General features: G+C 48.5%; 2 protein-coding genes across 3 annotated transcripts in view; both read right to left on the reverse strand.

Moving 5' to 3' along the window:
• The window catches only part of MINK1 (misshapen like kinase 1), a 62,017-nt gene extending 59,553 nt beyond the window's left edge, over nt 1-2,464 (reverse strand). For both annotated transcript variants that reach the window (XM_066593843.1, XM_066593842.1), the window contains exon 1: nt 912-2,464. In XM_066593843.1, coding sequence (XP_066449940.1) covers nt 912-968 — 57 coding nt within the window. In that variant the 5' untranslated portion in view covers nt 969-2,464. The remainder of the gene's footprint in view (nt 1-911) is intronic.
• Nucleotides 1,475-20,669, reverse strand: LOC136610318 (zona pellucida sperm-binding protein 3-like). Its single transcript, XM_066589549.1, has 8 exons — nt 20,511-20,669; nt 19,115-19,236; nt 16,554-16,657; nt 15,903-16,080; nt 15,715-15,835; nt 15,544-15,635; nt 13,344-13,474; nt 1,475-1,914 (listed from the first exon to the last, which is right to left on the reverse strand). The coding sequence occupies exons 1-8, from the start codon at nt 20,667-20,669 to the stop codon at nt 1,475-1,477; spliced, it is 1,347 nt and encodes a 448-aa protein (XP_066445646.1).
• Between the last annotated feature and the right edge of the window lie 1,952 nt (nt 20,670-22,621).

Here is a 22,621-nt window from a genome sequence, read left to right on the forward strand (position 1 = left end):
TATAGGAATGCTGGTCTCCTCCTGTAGACTGTCAGCTCCTAGGCCTGGCGCTGGTCTCCTCCTGTAGACTGTCAGCTCCTAGGCCCGGCCCCCTCCCTGTATATAGGAGTGTCAGCTCCGAGGCCCGGCCCCCTCTCTGTATATAGGAGTGTCAGCTCCGAGGCCCGGCCCCCTCTCTGTATATAGGAGTGTCAGCTCCGAGGCCCGGCCCCCTCCCTGTATATAGGAGTGTCAGCTCCGAGGCCCGGCCCCCTCTCTGTATATAGGAGTGTCAGCTCCGAGGCCCGGCCCCCTCTCTGTATATAGGAGTGTCAGCTCCGAGGCCCGGCCCCCTCTCTGTATATAGGAGTGTCAGCTCCGAGGCCCGGCCCCCTCCCTGTATATAGGAGTGTCAGCTCCGAGGCCCGGCCCCCTCTCTGTATATAGGAGTGTCAGCTCCGAGGCCCGGCCCCCTCCCTGTATATAGGAGTGTCAGCTCCGAGGCCCGGCCCCCTCCCTGTATATAGGAGTGTCAGCTCCGAGGCCCGGCCCCCTCTCTGTATATAGGAGTGTCAGCTCCGAGGCCCCCTCCCTGTATATAGGAGTGTCAGCTCCGAGGCCCGGCCCCCTCCCTGTATATAGGAGTGTCAGCTCCGAGGCCCCCTCCCTGTATATAGGAGTGTCAGCTCCGAGGCCCGGCCCCCTCTCTGTATATAGGAGTGTCAGCTCCGAGGCCCGGCCCCCTCCCTGTATATAGGAGTGTCAGCTCCGAGGCCCGGCCCCCTCCCTGTATATAGGAGTGTCAGCTCCGAGGCCCGGCCCCCTCTCTGTATATAGGAGTGTCAGCTCCGAGGCCCGGCCCCCTCTCTGTATATAGGAGTGTCAGCTCCTAGGCCCGGCCCACACATCACCCCCCACAAGCCCGTTCTCACCCTCAGTGCGGAGAGGTCGATGTCATCCAGGCTCCGGGCTGGGGGGTCAGTCGCCATGATTTCGCTGCTCGGGGGAGGTAGAAGCGGGTCACATGGACTGTCCTCGCTGACAGCAGGGGGCGCTGCTCACATCACTCTCCGGCTGCAGCGAGTCACATGCTGCTGCACATCCACACTGCAATTACGACCACCGGGCGAGGGCCCCCCAGGCGTAGCCCCTCACTACAGGGGGGACCCCAAATCCTGGAAAAGAGCTTCTCAAAGTGTCCTGCAAAGTGTGAGACCGATCCCGGGACCCCCAGGCCGAAGGGCCACACAGGAAATGGGGTTCTGCAAGACTGGAGGATTCTGCAGATAGCCGGGGGGGTTACAGTCCCTGAGACCGCCGCTCTACGAAATCACAGAGTGCCGGGGGGTTACAGTCTCTGAGACCGCCGCTCTACCAGGTGAGAGTGCTGGAGGGTTACAGTCTCTGAGACCGCCGCTCCCGATGTCACTGTAGACAGAAGGAAACTTCAGCTTCTGTGACGGCCACTCCGGGGGTCTCTGTAGACGGTTAGGGTCTACATCCCTGTGACAGTCGCTCTGGGGGTCTCTGCAGAAGGTTGGGGGTCCACAGTCCCTGTGACAGCTGCTCCGGGGGTCTCTATAAATAGTTGGGGGTCTACAGTCCCTGTGACGGCCGCTCCGGGGGTCTCTGCAGACGGTTGGGGGTTTACGGTCCCTGTGACGGCCGCTCCGGGGGTCTCTGCAGACGGTTGGGGGTCTACGGTCCCTGTGACGGCCGCTCCGGGAGTCTCTGTAGACAGTTGGGGGTCTTCGGTCCCTGTGACAGCCGCTCCGGGGGTCTCTGTAGACGGTTGGGGGTCTTCGGTCCCTGTGACAGCCGCTCCGGGGGTCTCAGTAGACAGTTGGGGGTCTACAGTCCCTGTGACGGACGCTCCGGGGGTCTCAGTAGACAGTTGGGGGTCTACGGTCCTTGTGATGGCCGCTCCGGGGGTCTCTGCAGACAGTTAGGGGTCTACGGTCCCTGTGACAGCCGCTCCGGGGGTCTCTGTAGACAGTTGGGGGGTCTTCGGTCCCTGTGACGGCCGCTCTGGGGGTCTCTGTAGACGGTTGGGGGTCTTCGGTCCCTGTGACGGCCGCTCTGGGGGTCTCTGTAGACGGTTGGGGGTCTTCGGTCCCTGTGACGGCCGCTCTGGGGGTCTCTGTAGACGGTTGGGGGTCTTCGGTCCCTGTGACAGCCGCTCTGGGGGTCTCTGCAGACGGTTAGGGGTCTACAGTCCCTGTGACAGCCGCTCTGGGGGTCTCTGTAGACAGTCCGGAATCTCCAGCTCTTCCAACAGCCTGGGGGTCTCTATAGACTGTTGTCAGCTCCCAGCACTTCTGCCACCTACAGCGCGGTCCCGGTAGGGCAGCGGGACGGATTGGTGCTCGTGCGGGCGGCCGGTGCTCTCCCCGCCTCCTCCGCAGCTCCCGTCCGCGGTCCCCGCTACTTCCGGCTCCGTCCTCCGCTCTCGCTCGCCGAGGCCGCACCTGGAGGACGGCGCTAGAGGCTCCGCCTTCCCATCCTGTCATTGGTGGAGAAAGGCGCGGAGAGGCGGGGCTGCAGGAAGAAATATCACATGACGAGAAACCGCAGCGGCAACATAGGCAGCACCTGAGAGGGCGGAGCGTGTACGGGAGGAGGAGCTCGATGCGGATTTAGGAGGAGGAGCTAGATTACATTCTAGGAACGCGTGCGTAAGGGGTGTGGTCAAATCCAGATGAGAGGGGAGCGGCCATATCAGATCAGGGAAAGGGATTAGTCCTATAGGGAGAGGCGGCCATATTAGATAAGGGCAGGTGCTCTGAAAATAGGTAAATGGGTACCTTCTACCTACAGTTATCATGGAGGCAGCGTGTGCGTCCAGCCTGTCACAGAAAATACTCTCTAGTCACTGACTAATCCCGTGTATGATAATGATCACGTGTGATACCTCCTAGTACATTTACTCATGCCATGTGTGATACTGGTGTATCCAATCCTATCATGTGTGATACCTCCTAGTACATCTACTCATGCCTGTGTGATACTGGTGTATCCAATCCTATCACGTGTGATACCTCCTAGTATATCTACTCATGCCATGTGTGATACTGGTGTATCCAATCCTATCATGTGTGATACCTCCTAGTATATCTACTCATGCCCTGTGTGATACTGGTGTATCCAATCCTATCACGTGTGATACCTCCTAGTACATTTACTCATGCCATGTGTAATACTGGTGTATCCAATGCTATCATGTGTGATACCTCCTAGTATATCTACTCATGCCCTGTGTGATACTGGTGTATCCAATCCTATCATGTGTGATACCTCCTAGTACATCTACTCATGCCCTGTGTGATACTGGTGTATCCAATCCTATCATGTGTGATACCTCCTAGTACATCTACTCATGCCCTGTGTGATACTGGTGTATCCAATCCTATCATGTGTGATACCTCCTAGTACATCTACTCATGCCATGTGTGATACTGGTGTATCCAATCCTATCATGTGTGATACCTCCTAGTACATCTACTCATGCCATGTGTGATACTGGTGTATCCAATCCTATCATGTGTGATACCTCCTAGTACATCTACTCATGCCCTGTGTGATACTGGTGTATCCAATCCTATCACGTGTGATACCTCCTAGTACATCTACTCATGCCCTGTGTGATACTGGTGTATCCAATCCTATCATGTGTGATACCTCCTAGTACATCTACTCATGCCATGTGTGATACTGGTGTATCCAATCCTATCATGTGTGATACCTCCTAGTACATCTACTCATGCCATGTGTGATACTGGTGTATCCAATCCTATCATGTGTGATACCTCCTAGTACATCTACTCATGCCCTGTGTGATACTGGTGTATCCAATCCTATCATGTGTGATACCTCCTAGTACATCTACTCATGCCCTGTGTGATACTGGTGTATCCAATCCTATCATGTGTGATACCTCCTAGTACATCTACTCATGCCATGTGTGATACTGGTGTATCCAATCCTATCATGTGTGATACCTCCTAGTATATCTCATGCCCTGTGTGATACTGGTGTATCCAATCCTATCATGTGTGATACCTCCCAGTACATCTACTCATGCCATGTGTGATACTGGTGTATCCAATGCTATCATGTGTGATACCTCCCAGTACATCTACTCATGCCATGTGTGATACTGGTGTATCCAATCCTATCATGTGTGATACCTCCCAGTACATCTACTCATGCCATGTGTGATACTGGTGTATCCAATCCTATCATCTGTGATACCTCCTAGTACATCTACTCATGCCATGTGTGATACTGGTGTATCCAATCCTATCATGTGTGATACCTCCTAGTATATCTCATGCCATGTGTGATACTGGTGTATCCAATCCTATCACGTGTGATACCTCCTAGTATATCTACTCATGCCTGTGTGATACTGGTGTATCCAATCCTATCATGTGTGATACCTCCCAGTACATCTTCTCATGCCCTGTGTGATACTGGTGTATCCAATGCTATCATGTGTGATACCTCCCAGTACATCTACTCATGCCATGTGTGATACTGGTGTATCCAATCCTATCATGTGTGATACCTCCCAGTACATCTACTCATGCCATGTGTGATACTGGTGTATCCAATCCTATCATGTGTGATACCTCCCAGTACATCTACTCATGCCATGTGTGATACTGGTGTATCCAATCCTATCATGTGTGATACCTCCTAGTACATCTACTCATGCCATGTGTGATACTGGTGTATCCAATCCTATCATGTGTGATACCTCCTAGTATATCTACTCATGCCCTGTGTGATACTGGTGTATCCAATCCTATCATGTGTGATACCTCCTAGTATATCTACTCATGTCCTGTGTGATACTGGTGTATCCAATCCTATCATGTGTGATACCTCCTAGTACATCTACTCATGCCCTGTGTGATACTGGTGTATCCAATGCTATCATGTGTGATACCTCCTAGTATATCTACTCATGCCATGTGTGATACTGGTGTATCCAATCCTATCATGTGTGATACCTCCTAGTACATCTACTCATGCCATGTGTGATACTGGTGTATCCAATCCTATCATGTGTGATACCTCCTAGTACATCTACTCATGCCCTGTGTGATACTGGTGTATCCAATGCTATCATGTGTGATACCTCCTAGTATATCTACTCATGCCCTGTGTGATACTGGTGTATCCAATGCTATCATGTGTGATACCTCCTAGTACATCTACTCATGCCCTGTGTGATACTGGTGTATCCAATCCTATCATGTGTGATACCTCCTAGTACATCTACTCATGTCATGTGTGATACTGGTGTATCCAATCCTATCATGTGTGATACCTCCTAGTACATCTACTCATGCCCTGTGTGATACTGGTGTATCCAATCCTATCACGTGTGATACCTCCTAGTACATCTACTCATGCCCTGTGTGATACTGGTGTATCCAATCCTATCACGTGTGATACCTCCTAGTAGATCTACTCATGCCATGTGTGATACTGGTGTATCCAATCCTATCATGCGTGATACCTCCTAGTACATCTACTCATGCCCTGTGTGATACTGGTGTATCCAATCCTATCATGTGTGATACCTCCTAGTACATCTACTCATGCCATGTGTAATACTGGTGTATCCAATCCTATCATGTGTGATACCTCCTAGTACATCTACTCATGCCATGTGTGATACTGGTGTATCCAATCCTATCATGTGTGATACCTCCTAGTACATCTACTCATGCCATGTGTGATACTGGTGTATCCAATCCTATCATGTGTGATACCTCCTAGTACATCTACTCATGCCATGTGTGATACTGGTGTATCCAATCCTATCATGTGTGATACCTCCTAGTACATCTACTCATGCCATGTGTGATACTGGTGTATCCAATCCTATCATGTGTGATACTTCCTAGTACATCTACTCATGCCATGTGTGATACTGGTGTATCCAATCCTATCACGTGTGATACCTCCTAGTACATCTACTCATGCCCTGTGTGATACTGGTGTATCCAATCCTATCATGTGTGATACCTCCTAGTACATCTACTCATGCCATGTGTGATACTGGTGTATCCAATCCTATCATGTGTGATACCTCCTAGTACATCTACTCATGCCCTGTGTGATACTGGTGTATCCAATCCTATCACGTGTTATACCTCCTAGTACATCTACTCATGCCCTGTGTGATACTGGTGTATCCAATCCTATCATGTGTGATACCTCCTAGTACATCTACTCATGTCCTGTGTGATACTGGTGTATCCAATCCTATCACGTGTTATACCTCCTAGTATATCTACTCATGCCATGTGTGATACTGGTGTATCCAATCCTATCATGTGTGATACCTCCTAGTACATCTACTCATGCCATGTGTGATACTGGTGTATCCAATCCTATCGTGTGATACCTCCTAGTACATCTACTCATGCCCTGTGTGATACTGGTGTATCCAATGCTATCATGTGTGATACCTCCTAGTACATCTACTCATGCCCTGTGTGATACTGGTGTATCCAATCCTATCATGTGTGATACCTCCTAGTACATCTACTCATGTCATGTGTGATACTGGTGTATCCAATCCTATCATGTGTGATACCTCCTAGTACATCCACTCATGCCCTGTGTGATACTGGTGTATCCAATCCTATCACGTGTGATACCTCCTAGTACATCTACTCATGCCCTGTGTGATACTGGTGTATCCAATCCTATCACGTGTGATACCTCCTAGTAGATCTACTCATGCCATGTGTGATACTGGTGTATCCAATCCTATCATGCGTGATACCTCCTAGTACATCTACTCATGCCCTGTGTGATACTGGTGTATCCAATCCTATCATGTGTGATACCTCCTAGTACATCTACTCATGCCATGTGTAATACTGGTGTATCCAATCCTATCATGTGTGATACCTCCTAGTACATCTACTCATGCCATGTGTGATACTGGTGTATCCAATCCTATCATGTGTGATACCTCCTAGTACATCTACTCATGCCATGTGTGATACTGGTGTATCCAATCCTATCATGTGTGATACCTCCTAGTACATCTACTCATGCCATGTGTGATACTGGTGTATCCAATCCTATCATGTGTGATACCTCCTAGTACATCTACTCATGCCATGTGTGATACTGGTGTATCCAATCCTATCATGTGTGATACTTCCTAGTACATCTACTCATGCCATGTGTGATACTGGTGTATCCAATCCTATCACGTGTGATACCTCCTAGTACATCTACTCATGCCCTGTGTGATACTGGTGTATCCAATCCTATCATGTGTGATACCTCCTAGTACATCTACTCATGCCATGTGTGATACTGGTGTATCCAATCCTATCATGTGTGATACCTCCTAGTACATCTACTCATGCCCTGTGTGATACTGGTGTATCCAATCCTATCACGTGTTATACCTCCTAGTACATCTACTCATGCCCTGTGTGATACTGGTGTATCCAATCCTATCATGTGTGATACCTCCTAGTACATCTACTCATGTCCTGTGTGATACTGGTGTATCCAATCCTATCACGTGTTATACCTCCTAGTATATCTACTCATGCCATGTGTGATACTGGTGTATCCAATCCTATCATGTGTGATACCTCCTAGTACATCTACTCATGCCATGTGTGATACTGGTGTATCCAATCCTATCGTGTGATACCTCCTAGTACATCTACTCATGCCATGTGTGATACTGGTGTATCCAATCCTATCATGTGTGATACCTCCTAGTACATCTACTCATGCCCTGTGTGATACTGGTGTATCCAATCCTATCACGTGTGATACCTCCTAGTACATCTACTCATGCCCTGTGTGATACTGACAAATATAGAACAGGCAGCGCTGGAATGCGCCATCCAGCCCCCTGATTGAACACATGGCTGTGAGGCTCCATCGATTGCATGCATTCACACAGAGGAGCGTGATATGTGCCAGAACCCGCCGCGGCCTCACACTTCTCCCGTGACCGTTGTGGATGAGTTTTTGCTTAACCCCACATTGTATGGCTGCAGTGTAATGTTCACTGGCATGGATTAATATGGAGTGCGCGCCCGAAGCCCCCAGCGGTAAGAGCCGCGCCGCGTGCTACAATAACTCTGGAGTGACGGAGCCCAATACTGGAGATGTGACGTGTGTGTCTTACCATAGAATAACTCCCTAAAGGTTCTGCATCCCACTGATTCTCACCTTGTTTATTCACCACATGTCGTACTTCATTTAGGGGGTGAAAATAGATAGAATTTGTGTTTATTTATTAAAAGCGACAAAACCTTTAAAAAAAATTGTTATTTTTAAACATTTTCATATGCAAGATGTCAAAGATGTGCAAACAGCAAACATCCTGGACACATTATTCATAGTTGTGAGAAGGATAGATACCCCCACCAATGACCCCATTGTAAAGACTACCCCCCTTAATGTACTCACTGAGGGGGTCAGGAGGATTTTCAGGAATTAATGCAATTTAGAGGAGAAAAAACACAATTTTATACTTTGGTAAATATGTCATTTTAAAGACAGCCCCCCCCCCCCATAATGCACATGAAAATGAGGATTTACACCCCAAAATGGATCCCCCTGTTTGTCCCGTGTTCAGAGACAAACCCATTGTGGCCCTAATCTTATGTCTGTATGCACAACGGGGCCCACAATGAAAGGAGCAGCCGGGGGCTTTCAGAAAGGACATTTTGCTTGAAGGTGTTTTAAGCCTTATTGCCCACTTGTAGAGCCCATGAGCGTCCAAAACGACGGAGAACCCCACAAATGACTCCAGTTGGAAAACTAGCCCCCCTAATGCATTCCTCTGGGGTGCACTGCGTATTTTGACCCCACAGTTTTTGAATACATTTTCATTTTTTGGCAATTATGTCATTTTAAAAACTGTTTTTTGTACAGCACACACATGAATGAAGACGTTCACCCCAAAATGGATACTCCCGCTAGTCCCGTGTTCAGAAACATACCCATTGTGGCCCCAATCTACTTACAGGACACATGGCCAGGCCTATAATGGAGGGAATGCCCGCTGGATTGCAGGGCACAACGGAATAAACTCCAGGCCCCATTGCTCACTTGTGGGGAAAAAAAAAAATGGACTCCTTAAAAAAAAAAAACCTCCCTCCCCCCCTCTTCCTTTTTGGCGTTCCCTTAAGGCTCATGCACACGGGTGGCTTTTTGCAGCAAAATCTGGGGCTGCGGTCCGTCTCGGGGGTCCGCAGCAATAACCCCCCATGGCGTGCAGAAAACAATGGCAATTACTGCTTGTGAATGGGGAAGACCCACATGGCGGTGCGCTCTATTGTCCTGCAGTTCATGGAAACCGTCTGATCCACAACCCGTCTACAGCTGGCACTGCGAATGGGCCGCGGAGGCCACGGGTATCCCCCTCCTCTCATGCTTTTTTGGGGTATTCCTTGCCCTCGGTGGCGGGTATGGGGGGTAAAAAGTAGCATTTCGTGAATCTCCGTAAGCTTGATGAGGTGCGGCGGTCTCACACAGAAGCCACTCAACAAGCTGCTCCTGGAACTGCAGGAAGGCAAGCGTTCCCGGGGCTTCTTGTAAAATACGTATCACAGGTAGCGATCTGAATAACGCCGGGCTCACACTGCTGGATGTGGAATCTGCTTGTGGAGGCCCGCAGCGGATCCCATCTGTGAGCCCGGCTGTGACCCTGCGTACGGCCGAGTAATGTACTGCGCATAATGGCCTACTCACGCAGGCGGTCATGCGCAGTATGCCTTTTTGCTTGTGTCTCCCACACCGTCGCGATGACCCGGGTACCCGCAGTCCGTACACAATGCAGTTACGTATGGGCTGCGGGTATATCCACTACCATGGGGCACAATGGGCATTCTGTTTTCTGCAAATGGATTACGGAATCCCAACCCGCTCATGTGCGCAGAGTTGTGTAATCCGTGCATTTGATTGATCCGTGTATGACCGCGGATCAGACGCACGCGGGATCCGGAATTCCTATCTGGTCATGTGAGAACAGCCTGAGATAGATGGCTGCCTTGTTGTCACATGACACCGCGGACCGCGCCACGCGCCCAATGGCCACCGCTTCGAGCTCTCAGTGATCGTTGGTAGCCGGGAGGAAGGAGATTTTACATTTCTCCAGCAATCCTCGGGTTTTGCGCATACGCCTGCCATTTTGGCAATAGGCACAGGTGCAGAAGTGGGGGTAAGGTCTGCGGATAAATCCAGGGGCCTTGGGTACGCAGGTCCATACAGCCATAAGGGGGAGAGGAAACTGAGACTTCCTAAAACTTGATTTATTTTTTACACTTGATCGCCATTATCCATTGGCTGACAGCAATCATGTGACCAGCAATCGCATCCCGCAGCCGTCCGTGCCATCTCCATGCTCTCAGCTATCTTTGGAAGCCGGCAGCAAGGACTTCTTGGCTCCCTGGCTTTCTACGCATGCGCCCAGCATTTTAGGTCTGGCGTGCATGTGCAGAAGGCGTCGGGTCCTTGCAGTCGCGGGACATCAGCGGACGGAGCAGTTCCATCTCCCCTCATGCATCAGATCCGTGATGAGAGATGAAAACATTGACTTTAGCTTTTTTTTCTTCAGCATTTATGTGATCGCTGTTATCCGTCGGGTAATGGCGGTTGTATCTTTCGGCGTTTCAGCGCTGTAAACGCGACGCGGCGCCCGTTGAAATGAATGGGAAACATTTTTGTTGCCGTTGAAAACGCATCGATGCAGCTGAATTCACAGTAAACGCTGCGGTGACAAAGCTGTGTTTTTACAAGCGCCTGTGTGAGCGTGCGCCAATCCATCAGAGAGCCAACAGTGTGATGCCGCAGACAAATGCAAACCCAATTCTGGGATGTAACGGAGAAGCATCGAGTCGAGATCACAAGAGGTCATTATCCCCTCTACTCTTCCTTAGGCCGCCTGCAGACGGGCGGGTCGGATCCGGCTGCGAGGATTCTCGCCGCGGGACCTGACTCGAGCGCCTGCAGAGAGCAGCGCGTACTCACCCGCGACTCCGGCTGTTTGATGTGCCGGCTTGCCTTGCATGCGCAGACCGGAGCCGGCGGCCGGGCAGTGACGTTTCAGTGCGGGACTCTGCGAGCCCCGCACAGAAATAGAGCATGCCGCGATTTGTTTGCCGCGCAGCCGTCTGCATAGGATTGCCGCAGAATTTCCGCTTGTGTACAGGCGGCCCTAGTCAGACCTCATCTGAATACTGGGTCCAGTTCTGGGCACCCCACTTTAAAAAAGACGTAGACAAACTGGAGCAAGGTCAGAGAAGAGTTACCAAGATGGTGAGCGGTCTGCAAATCATGTCCTATGAGGAACGGTTAAAGGATCTGGGAATGTTTAGCTTGCAGAAGAGAAGGCTGAGAGGAGACTTAATAACGGTCTACAAATATCTGAAGGGCTGTCACAGTGCAGAGGGATCAGCTCTATTCTCATCTGCACAAGGAAAGACTGGAAGCAATGGGATGAAACTGAAAGGGAGGAGACACAGATTAGATATTAGACAGTGAGGGGGATCAATGAGTGGAACAGGTTACCACAGGAGGTGGTGGGTTCTCCTTCAATGGAAGTGTTCAAATAGAGGCTGGACAAATATCTGTCTGGGATGATTTAGTGATCCTGCACTGAGCAGGGGGTTGGACCCGATGACCCTGGAGGTCCCTTCCTATCATTCATGAGAACGTCACTCACCGTGTCACTACGGCTTCAGACTTGCCCCCCCTGGTTTGAGCAGAGCAATGCTCCCCCAAATGGATATAACGCATCTGACCCAGCAGCCGCTTCCAGATGAGCCCCGACCACACCAGCCTCTAATCCAGTGCCATTTTCTAGCTGCAGTCGACTACCAACCGCCACCCAATACTGGGACTAGTGGTGATGCATCATGGGCCAGTTAAGCGCTTCATCCAGGAGCAGCACCCCCTCTGTCCATGGGCGGTGTCCAGTATTGCGGGTCAGTCCCAATCACTTGAGATGCACCACCAGACCCCACCTGTGAACAGAGGGGGTGCTGTGACACAGTAGACCCTTTCTAGTCCTGGTATTCGTACACATCAGTGATCAGGCCACCCTCTAGCAGAACTTGTGATGGAGTTCCCCTTTAAGACGCCTCATGCAACAATAAGTAAATAACGGAGGTGCACGCTGGAGTAGAGGAGCGCCATTTTATTCCCGTACAGCCTGGGGGTAGGGGGTTCTTTTCAGAGATGCTGCAAGGACGACACCAACAAGAAGAATGACAAGCCCGAGACCCCCAGCCCCCCCCAGGACCCAGACCTCCAGCACACCGGACCCCTGCACCGCCAGAGACTGTCCTTGGTCTTCTCCCAGCACCAGTAGTGGTCCCACCGAGACCACCGCCTGCCTGTCCTCTGACCGCCGTCCTGCAAGAAGCACAACATGGCGTCACAATGTGATACAAGATGTGGAAGGGAGTCAAATTAAATATGCTGTGCAACAGATGGAGAGAAGCGTTCAGTCTACTCCACAGGTCACAAAACCAAATACTATAATCTCACACACACACGCGCACGCACGCACGCACGCACGCACGCACGCACACACCCTTGTAGGGGACTTGAACCTGCGATGCTATGACCACACTGATAATACATTGCAGTACTTCTGTACTGCAGTGCATTCTAGCTTCTTGTAGTGATCACAGGCCATTGTCTGGCATCCAGTTGCTATGGTAACCCATCAGCTCTGTGTAATTACAGTCCTTCCCTTTACATTTCACAATCAACACTGATCACAGCATATAAAAGGGGTAACAGCGGGATCAGAGCCCCCACTGGTCACAGCCGCCTCCCGCTGCGGATGCCACGGGCTCAGCTTTTGCGCCATCCATAGGACATGAAGGTTTATCCATTTGCAGGAGCCCCTTCCCAGCCAGGATGTACATTGATGAGCTGTCAGTAAAATCATATGGGTGGTGGGGGTCTGCCGCTTGGGACCCCCACTGGTCAGCTGCACGAGAGCAGCGGTGCCCATGCAGACCAGCGACATTGCGTCTATTAGTCACATGACCCGAGAGCAGCTCAGTGCTGTTCAAGTGAATGTGAGCAGCTATACCAGACACGGCCACTATGAAGTGTACGGCGACACTCGCTGAGCACTGTAGCAGCCATGTCACTCACACAATGGCTGCACCCACTTCAATCAGCTGATCGGTGGGGGTCCTGAGCCGTAAAGCCCCACTGATCGGATAGTGATGACCTCTGCTGAGGATTCTGTATCGCAACAGATGTAGCAGAGCTGATTAGTGCTGAAATAGTTCATTTTGCAGGCACGCTTTCCAGCAGTCCTATGTAAGGAAGTTACTGACCTGGTAGGACGTCTCTCCTGGCAGGTCTTCTATAGGACGGGCCCCAGACCCTGCTGTGACCGCTGGGGGCCACACAGCTCGGAGTGCTACAGCATCGGCAGATCTCATCGGGACCCTCAACAGCTGCCCAACTGAGGAGAAAGAGGGGCATCATTACAGCACCAGGCCTAGGCCCTGGTCGGCGACTAGTCTCACTACAGGCAGTGGTCGGTCCCTTTAGGGATGCAGAAATTTTGGGGGACGCTCTCCAGTTGCAACTTATTTTTCTGTTGCAGTGGCCTCATGGGGGCGGTATAACAGCCTGCGCCGTGGTAGTGCCACCACAGCAGCCGCAGCGCACTTCTACCCCGCATTCAGCCAAACAGGGTTAAAAAAAACAAACCAAGGGGACGCACGCAAAAATATCTTTACTTGTTATGTCTCTGTAGGGGACTCGAACCTGCAATGCTACGATCGCTGGGATAATACATTGCAGGACGTCTGGCATCCAGTTGCCATGCCAACCCATCGGCCCTCTGTAATTCCATGGCGGAGAGCCGATGTCATCAGAGAGGGGGCGCCCTCATTCTGGACACTTTACATGCCACGATCAACATTGACGCAGCACCTAAGGGGTAACAGTAGGGATCGTCCGTAGGTGGCGCTGCCTCCGCTTCTGAGCCCACATCATCCGTAAGATGTACATTTACGCACATTCGCGGGGACTCCTCCCAGCCACGATGGACATTTACACCCTGGGGTAGGAAGGGGTTAAACACGTAACATACAAACATGGAAACCGCAGCTGAATACAATGAGGACCGGGTCCGTATACAGCCAGTAAAGTCTGCCCGTGTGAGCGCAATCCGTAAATCGCAGCGAATACGTGTTACTGATCTTGTAAATTGCGGTATGGCAGCGGAGACCGCGTACGGCTGCGTGCGCAGTCCTGCATATCACACGCACCTGGATATAGCATACATAGAAGACATACGCTAAACTCAGGAAACAGGAGCGCTATAGAAGGTCTAACCTGATGCGTTGTCACCACCTGGTGGCCATCACTGGTAATACCACTACAATCCGTTAACAGCGTTTTCACTGCATGTATGTCGTCTTTACACACGTGTGGGAAAAAACAAAACAAAAATATGACAGACGCCAGATTCCCGGTCACGCGCAGCGTATACTCCGCTCATACGCGTCTCTGCGTGTGTATAACGTCACGGGCGACCTGCGGCGCTTTACGCCTACACCTGAGGAAGGCAGGCCAAGTACAGACCAGGACAAGCCACTGTTATTCCCCACATGCGTGAAAATCACGTCTGAACGCCAACAAGTCCAGGGGGCGGATGCTGTCCGCATTACGTGCGCAAAAACAGCATGCGGGATATGGACCGTAAGTATGCGGGTGTGAATGAGCCCCAGGGCCCCTTTACACGGGTGTTGGTCCGTATTTTAGTTTTCTACAGGCGCCATACAACAGTTTTGCGCTCCGGTAATCAGAGGACCTTTTTTTTTTGGACCAATTAACTTTCCCCCCATGAATAAACGCAGCGCAGCGCGGTCTCACCCATATTTACAGACCGCGCAGCGAGAACGCACGCAGCGAAAATGGTACGTTTTCCCGCAGACTAGAATTGCATACGTGTGAATAAGCCCCAACATGGTGGTCTCCTTCCTGCGGCGGCGGGTCATATTGGAGAGCACTGCAGGGAAGGTTGGAGCTCGGGGCTCATTCACACGGGCGCGGTTATGTCCCATACTACACGCAGAATAAACCAAACTGATTGGCTCTGGAATCTTCACACCAGCGCAATTGTCAGGCAACTTCTGATCACATGGGGGAGGGGAAAAAAAAAATGGTAGAGTTTACCATTTTCATACGTTTTTACGGAGCGAGCGGATGTCATTCTAGTCTATAGGAAGGCTTATATACGTATCAGACACGCGGTACGGGGGGCTCACTGATGACACAGGTTGGCAGGAGATATATCAATAATCGCCTCTTTGTTTTTTACATGTGCGCAAAAAAACAAACCAAAAAAACCCCAAAACACCTGCATACACAGTAAAAACACAACACATCACAGCAGCCTGTGTGAATGGGTCCAGGGGGTAACCTGAAGCATGATGAACCATACTTGCGTTTCCACAAACTACCACTAGAGGTCACAGTTCTGGCTGCAGGTGGCCCCACCTCCCAGGGCCACAGTCTCACCTGTTGGAGGATTTGCTGTAGGAGCAGGCCTTGTTCATGGGGTCGGGGACCTGCGTGTCAGCAGCCGCCCTCAGAGAGCAGGTGAGGTAGATCTACAACAGGGTGAAGAGTCAGGCGGGGCATGACATGACAACCCCTTAGGGGGCGCTATTACTACAGTTTGACTCTTACAGTGGACTCCTGGGAGTCCGTGAAGCGGAAAGCATCCACTATAAACTGCAGCTTGTCCTGTTGGGGTCTTGGAGAGCGGAAAGCAGAAGAGGAATCTTCTTGAGTCCCATCAATCAGGCACCTATGGAGAACGTTTATTAGTGTGGAGACCCCCATAACACCAGGGAGACAGGAATGGGGGTACATACCCACTGTTAGCAATAAGCTCATAGCGAGGGGTGGAGCTGATGTTGGGAGAAGTGGTGGCCACACAGCCGTCAATGAACAGGATCAACGGGACGTGGTTCTGGGTCTCCACCGAAGCCTCAACGTAGAAGACGTCTCCAAGGTGGAAGAGCAGCGATGACCTGGGGGCCGACCAGTCCTCTGTGGAGGCAACACTTCAGTCATAGCACATAAGGATACTCAATACAGGCAGGGGGTCCAAGCCTTCACCCTGCCTGAGGCCAAGTGTGAAATGGCGCCCACCCTACAAAATACCCAAACATTTTACAGGCATTGAAAGCACCAATTCACACGATACCCAACACATAAAACCTCGTCTGAAGTGACAAAGTAATAGTTCCCCCAATATTAAGTGACCCCCTTAACGGTACCAGTAAGAAACATACCAGCTGGGCAGCAACACACTGCCGTCTAAGGTGGTGGTTTCAGGTCGCCTCATGGTAGGGGCACCCCTGGGTACAGGTTTTCCACCTTACTGTGTCAGTCTTCACTGCACAGTAGTTTCTGCATTCTATTCATGAGACATGGATGCTCAGAGACCATAGATGTAGCCCCGCCCATAAACCAGAGCTTCACACTGCATTCACTGATAATATACATGGCTACCGACCTACCAGTCATCAGATGTAAGGAGAAGACCAGACGCTCTTCTGATGACTCCGTGGTGGCGAACGGAAGCCAAGTTGGCAGAAGAGAATTACTACTCACATTGGTGAATCTACCAAAGATAAGAAACCGAAAGCCTCATGTTATTATACCGTAGGGAAGGTAGCGATAGTTATATTCTTGTACATAGGGGGCAGTATTATAGTAGTTATATTCTTGTACATAGGAGGCAGTATTATAGTAGTTATATTCTTGTACATAGGGGGGCAGTATTATAGTAGTTATATTCTTGTACATAGGGGGCAGTATTATAGTAGTTATATTCTTGTACATAGGTGGCAGTATTATAGTAGTTATATTCTTGTACATAGGGGGCAGTATTATAGTAGTTATATTCTTGTACATAGGAGCAGTATTATAGTAGTTATATTGTTGTACATAGGGGGCAGTATTATAGTAGTTATATTCTTGTACATAGGGGGCAGTATTATAGTAGTTATATTCTTGTACATAGGAGGCAGTATTATAGTAGTTATATTCTTGTACATAGGGGGCAGTATTATAGTAGTTATATTCTTGTACATAGGGGGCAGTATTATAGTAGTTATATTCTTGTACATAGGAGCAGTATTATAGTAGTTATATTCTTGTACATAGGAACAGTATTATAGTAGTTATATTCTTGTACATAGGGGGCAGTATTATAGTAGTTATATTCTTGTACATAGGAACAGTATTATAGTAGTTATATTCTTGTACATAGGGGGCAGTATTATAGTAGTTATATTCTTGTACATAGGGGGCAGTATTATAGTAGTTATATTCTTGTACATAGGGGGCAGTATTATAGTAGTTATATTCTTGTACATAGGGGGCAGTATTATAGTAGTTATATTCTTGTACATAGGGGGCAGTATTATAGTAGTTATATTCTTGTACATAGGGGCAGTATTATAGTAGTTATATTCTTGTACATAGGGGGCAGTATTATAGTAGTTATATTCTTGTACATAGGGGGCAGTATTATAGTAGTTATATTCTTGTACATAGGGGGCAGTATTATAGTAGTTATATTCTTGTACCAAGGGGGCAGTATTATAGTAGTTATATTCTTGTACATAGGGGCAGTATTATAGTAGTTATATTCTTGTACATATTGGGGCAGTATTCTAGTAGTTATATTCTTGTACATAGGGGGCAGTATTCTAGTAGTTATATTCTTGTACATAGGAGCAGTATTATAGTAGTTATATTCTTGTACATAGGGGCAGTATTATAGTAGTTATATTCTTGTACATAGGGGCAGTATTATAGTAGTTATATTCTTGTACATAGGGGGCAGTATTATAGTAGGTATATTCTTGTACATAGGGGGCAGTATTATAGTAGGTATATTCTTGTACATAGGGGGCAGTATTATAGTAGTTATATTCTTGTACATAGGGGGCAGTATTATAGTAGTTATATTCTTGTACATAGGGGGCAGTATTATAGTAGTTATATTCTTGTACATAGGGGGCAGTATTATAGTAGTTATATTCTTGTACATAGGGGCAGTATTATAGTAGTTATATTCTTGTACATAGGGGGCAGTATTATAGTAGTTATATTCTTGTACATAGGGGGCAGTATTATAGTAGTTATATTCTTGTACATAGGGGGCAGTATTATAGTAGTTATATTCTTGTACCAAGGGGGCAGTATTATAGTAGTTATATTCTTGTACATAGGAGGAGTATTATAGTAGTTATATTCTTGTACATATTGGGGCAGTATTCTAGTAGTTATATTCTTGTACATAGGGGGCAGTATTCTAGTAGTTATATTCTTGTACATAGGAGCAGTATTATAGTAGTTATATTCTTGTACATAGGGGCAGTATTATAGTAGTTATATTCTTGTACATAGGGGCAGTATTATAGTAGTTATATTCTTGTACATAGGAGCAGTATTATAGTAGTTATATTCTTGTACATAGGAGCAGTATTATAGTAGTTATATTCTTGTACATAGGGGGCAGTATTATAGTAGTTATGTTCTTGTACATATGAGGCAGTATTATAGTAGTTATATTCTTGTACATAGGGGAGCAGTATTATAGTAGTTATATTCTTGTACATAGGAGCCAGTATTATAGTAGTTATATTCTTGTACATAGGAGCAGTATTATAGTAGTTATATTCTTGTACATAGGGAGCAGTATTATAGTAGTTATATTCTTGTACATAGGAGGAGTATTATAGTAGTTATATTCTTGTACATAGGGGCAGTATTATAGTAGTTATATTCTTGTACATAGGAGGAGTATTATAGTAGTTATATTCTTGTACATAGGGGGCAGTATTATAGTAGTTATATTCTTGTACATAGGAGGCAGTATTATAGTAGTTATATTCTTGTACATAGGGGGCAGTATTATAGTAGTTATATCCTTGTACATAGGGGGCAGTATTATAGTAGTTATATTCTTGTACATAGGGGCAGTATTATAGTAGTTATATTCTTGTACATAGGGGCAGTATTATAGTAGTGTCTGGGGTTTGTTGCGCCCTCTACAGGAAGCACTTACCTAGGGTAATAACACTCGATAGGGATCACAGCTGGGTTTTTGCGGGTTATGGGCATGTTCTGAGCATTAGCCGTTGGGTTAAGAGTAAGGCTGGTGCTGTAGATGAGCCAGTCAGGAGTCATCTGAAGTCAGAAGCAAGTTATCAAATTACAGGTTAGGAGACCCTCCAGTTTTCTGGGTGTGATACAGTAAATAAGCTCTTACAGTGGTATATATATGTATATAAAGACGAAAGCCCTCACTGACTCGCCAAAAGTTCTCCAACTTCCCGATGTCGTAGAAACATGAAATTTGGCGCAAGCATAGATTATCTCCAAAATAGGAAAAGTAATTGGGTCCCAACTCGATTATTCAATTCTAGCGCAAAAGAATTGGCGTTGAAAATTAACGTACATAATCTAAAATCTCTCACTTCCCAATGTCATAAAAACTTCAAATTTGGCACGGGCATTGAATATGTCATAAAAAGGAAAAGCTAATGGGTCCGAACTCGATTATTCTATTCTATGCGCAAAAGAATTAGCGTCCAAATATAATGTACGGAATCTAAATCTGTCACTTTCCCGTGTCATAGAAACTTACAATTTGGCACGGGCATTGAAAGTGTCATAAATAGGAAAAATTAATGGGTCCCAACTCGATTATTCAATTCTAAGCGCAAAAGAATTAGCGTCCAAATTTTACGTACATAATCTAATTCTCTCACTTCCTGATGTCATTTTATATAAAGGAAGCGTTGCATGGTTGCCTCCACGTGATGTTTCCTCGGTAACGCAGAGAACTATGCAAAATGGTGAACATATGTTTTTCCTCAGTATCTCTAAAGTAACCACGACTTCATAAGATTTTCCGTGTGAACACCAGATAAACACCAGTACCAAATTAACTCGGGCGAAGCCCGGTATATCAGCTAGTTTACATATAAGCCTGTCCGGCTCACACAGGTTCCATGTTTGTTACCTCTCAATATAAACATGAATTTTTGTTCACTGACAGCAAGCAGAGATTTTGAGAATAGTAGAAGCAGGAACAGTATACAATAAGACATCTTGTAACCTCAGCACCAGTATTAATTTACATAAAACAGCGCGGTGCCTTTAAGACCGGGACTACTGCAGCTAAAACAAGCACTTGCACAGTCACTGGTGACTGCAGTCTACAGCGCCATCTACTGCCATGCAGCTGGTGAGCACTGGTACTGCAGCCAACCACTACCGGAGGAAGCTACTTTTCATAGACATCAGTATAACAGCACCCCCCTCCAAATTTCAACCCCTGTAGGGGAAGGAAGGAGGGGGAGGGGGAGGGGGGGGGCAAACAATCTCCATGGTGCCACCAAGTGGACAATTTCAGAACTACACCTTCCACCAATTAAGGCACTGACGAGAGTTAATACCTGTAAGCTGTTCCCACATTCTTTCAACCCAGTTTCAAAAACCACAGTGGTGTGCGAGCTCCGGGGTCCAGCTCCGCAGGATTGGGGCCCCAGGGTGAGATCAGAGTCCCTCAGGGGCTTCCCATCCCCATAGAGATCCCTCTTCACAGTCACCACCATCCTGCCCTCCCCGCACTGCACACTGATGATAGAGTCAGGGGGCTGCAGCTCCCCAGCAGGGTGCCCTACAGACCCCCAGTCATTATCAACAGCAGGAGGGGATAAATGCCCCCCAGGAGCCACCATATCAATAGGAAGAGATGAGACCCCCTGATACCTCCAGTCATCACTACTTCCCCCAGACCGCCTCTGCCAGGGGGCCACTTGGCGGAGAACTCTGGACAGACTCCTTGAGAATACAAAGTCTTGTCTGAAGACTAAACCGATCAGCCCCAGACAGACCAACCCAACTCTATGCTGCCCCATAGTGGTCAGAGTGAGAACAACAGGAAGAGAGGTTCTTAACTTATACTTCCCCCGGTACCCCTGCGGCCGCCAGCTGTAAAGTGATGACAGCAGGAGGCGGATTTACCATCCTGGCACATAATATGCAGAGCTGAAAGCCCAGTGATTTCTATAGGGGGCGCTCTCACTTTATGCGCATGAAAGAATCCCGAAGCATGACCTATTTTGGCGAGTATTCGGGCGCATTCACACGCACGTATGGAACACATTTTTGCAGAGAATACAACCCAGTGATGTCATTCAAGTGACATCAGTGGTGCTGGTCCCGATAGGAGTCTGTAGGGGGGCGCAAATGTGTGCGTAACACGCAAGAAGATGGCGATACGCTGCGAAATTCTGCTGGAAACAGAACACATCCGGAGTCATTGGGCTAAATAGCTGTAATCCCGGGCGCGGTTGTGTTTAGTGCGCAATAAACACGGCCTGCGGGTGCAAAAAGTGCAGTAAAATGCACCAATACGTGCGCAAAAAAGCATCGTTCATGGCGCAAATCTGCTCGCCCGTATTCGTAATACGCAGCAATACAGACTAGTGCTCTGACATACGCCATCCGTTTTTTAAAGGCGCTCTTAAGCTGCAATGGGCGTTTTTTTTAGCATGTTAATCGCAGCACAGCCGGACGCGCTGCGACGCTTTAGAATTCGGGATCTTCGTAAGATGGACACGGACGCGTTCGGCTTTCGCTCGCGATTTTTTTTTCACAAATTTCATGAATTTCTTTTGTGAATAAAGCGCCAATTTGTATTTCTACGTACAGAAAAATGCTTCAGAATCCGCAGCAGGAAAAACGCGCGTTTTTGTAGCGGTTGTTGATGTGATTTTTATACAAACACATTGAAGAATGCGGCGAATTGCAGCAAAATGACGTGCGGCTCTTCGGGCGCAGCTTTTCCCGTGTCCGTACTGGCATCAGTCAGGGCGCAGTCAGGCGGGCGCGTCTCTGGAATGAGTTCCGTCCGATTGCGGTATAGATGGAACTGGCGCGTGGAATCCACGTTAGCGCCGAGCGGGACGCTCACTATGGTTTCTGCCAGTTTCTGGTCTACAGTATAATAACTCCGCCGGGCGGTCGGACGCTGCGCCCCCCCCCCCCCATACTGTTAACCCCTGAACACTTTTTAAACCTGCGCCGCGTAGGGTGCAAAAATGCTGAAAGCTGGACATTTTTGCGCAAGTACAGGCTGCCAACAGCCCATTGGTTTCTAATTGGTCGCTCAGACTAGCGTTTTTTTGACGCACGTATTACGGGCACAGAAAACTCGCAGCGTGCGCTATCTCGGTGCGTATTGTGCGCACATACACGCGTACATGCATGGGGATTGGCGGCACGCAGCATGTCATTACGGACTTACTGCATCGTCTGAGCCGCCTCACTGCAATTCACGCCAGAACAATGCGATTATTTACCCCTGAAGCGCCGGCGACGTGCGTGAAAATCACCGGCAGACGCGCTGCGTTCTTTTAAGCAGGTGTAAGAGCGCGATATTGGTCTGATATGGCGTGATATCGCACTTGCCTGTGTGAATGCGCCCTAAATCAGCCTCCGTGTATTCTGTGGGGCGCAGGGGGCGTGCGGCGCTACATTTCTCAGTTTCTGCCCTGACTGC

This window comes from Eleutherodactylus coqui, chromosome 2 (genome assembly GCF_035609145.1).
Source record: "Eleutherodactylus coqui strain aEleCoq1 chromosome 2, aEleCoq1.hap1, whole genome shotgun sequence".
Lineage (NCBI taxonomy): Eukaryota > Metazoa > Chordata > Amphibia > Anura > Eleutherodactylidae > Eleutherodactylus > Eleutherodactylus coqui.

What these genes read in the sequence shown, in the direction of transcription:
- LOC136610318 (XM_066589549.1), bottom strand. Translation starts at nt 20,669, where the DNA reads ATGGTGGTGACTGTGAAGAGGGATCTCTATGGGGATGGGAAGCCCCTG. An exon ending in TACAGCAAATCCTCCAACAG is followed by an intron (nt 13,475 to 15,543) that starts GTGAGACTGTGG and finishes CTTTCTCCTCAG; the next exon opens with TTGGGCAGCTGTTGAGGGTC. An exon ending in CAGGAGAGACGTCCTACCAG is followed by an intron (nt 1,915 to 13,343) that starts GTCAGTAACTTC and finishes AACTGTCTGCAG; the next exon opens with AGACCCCCGGAGCGGCCATC.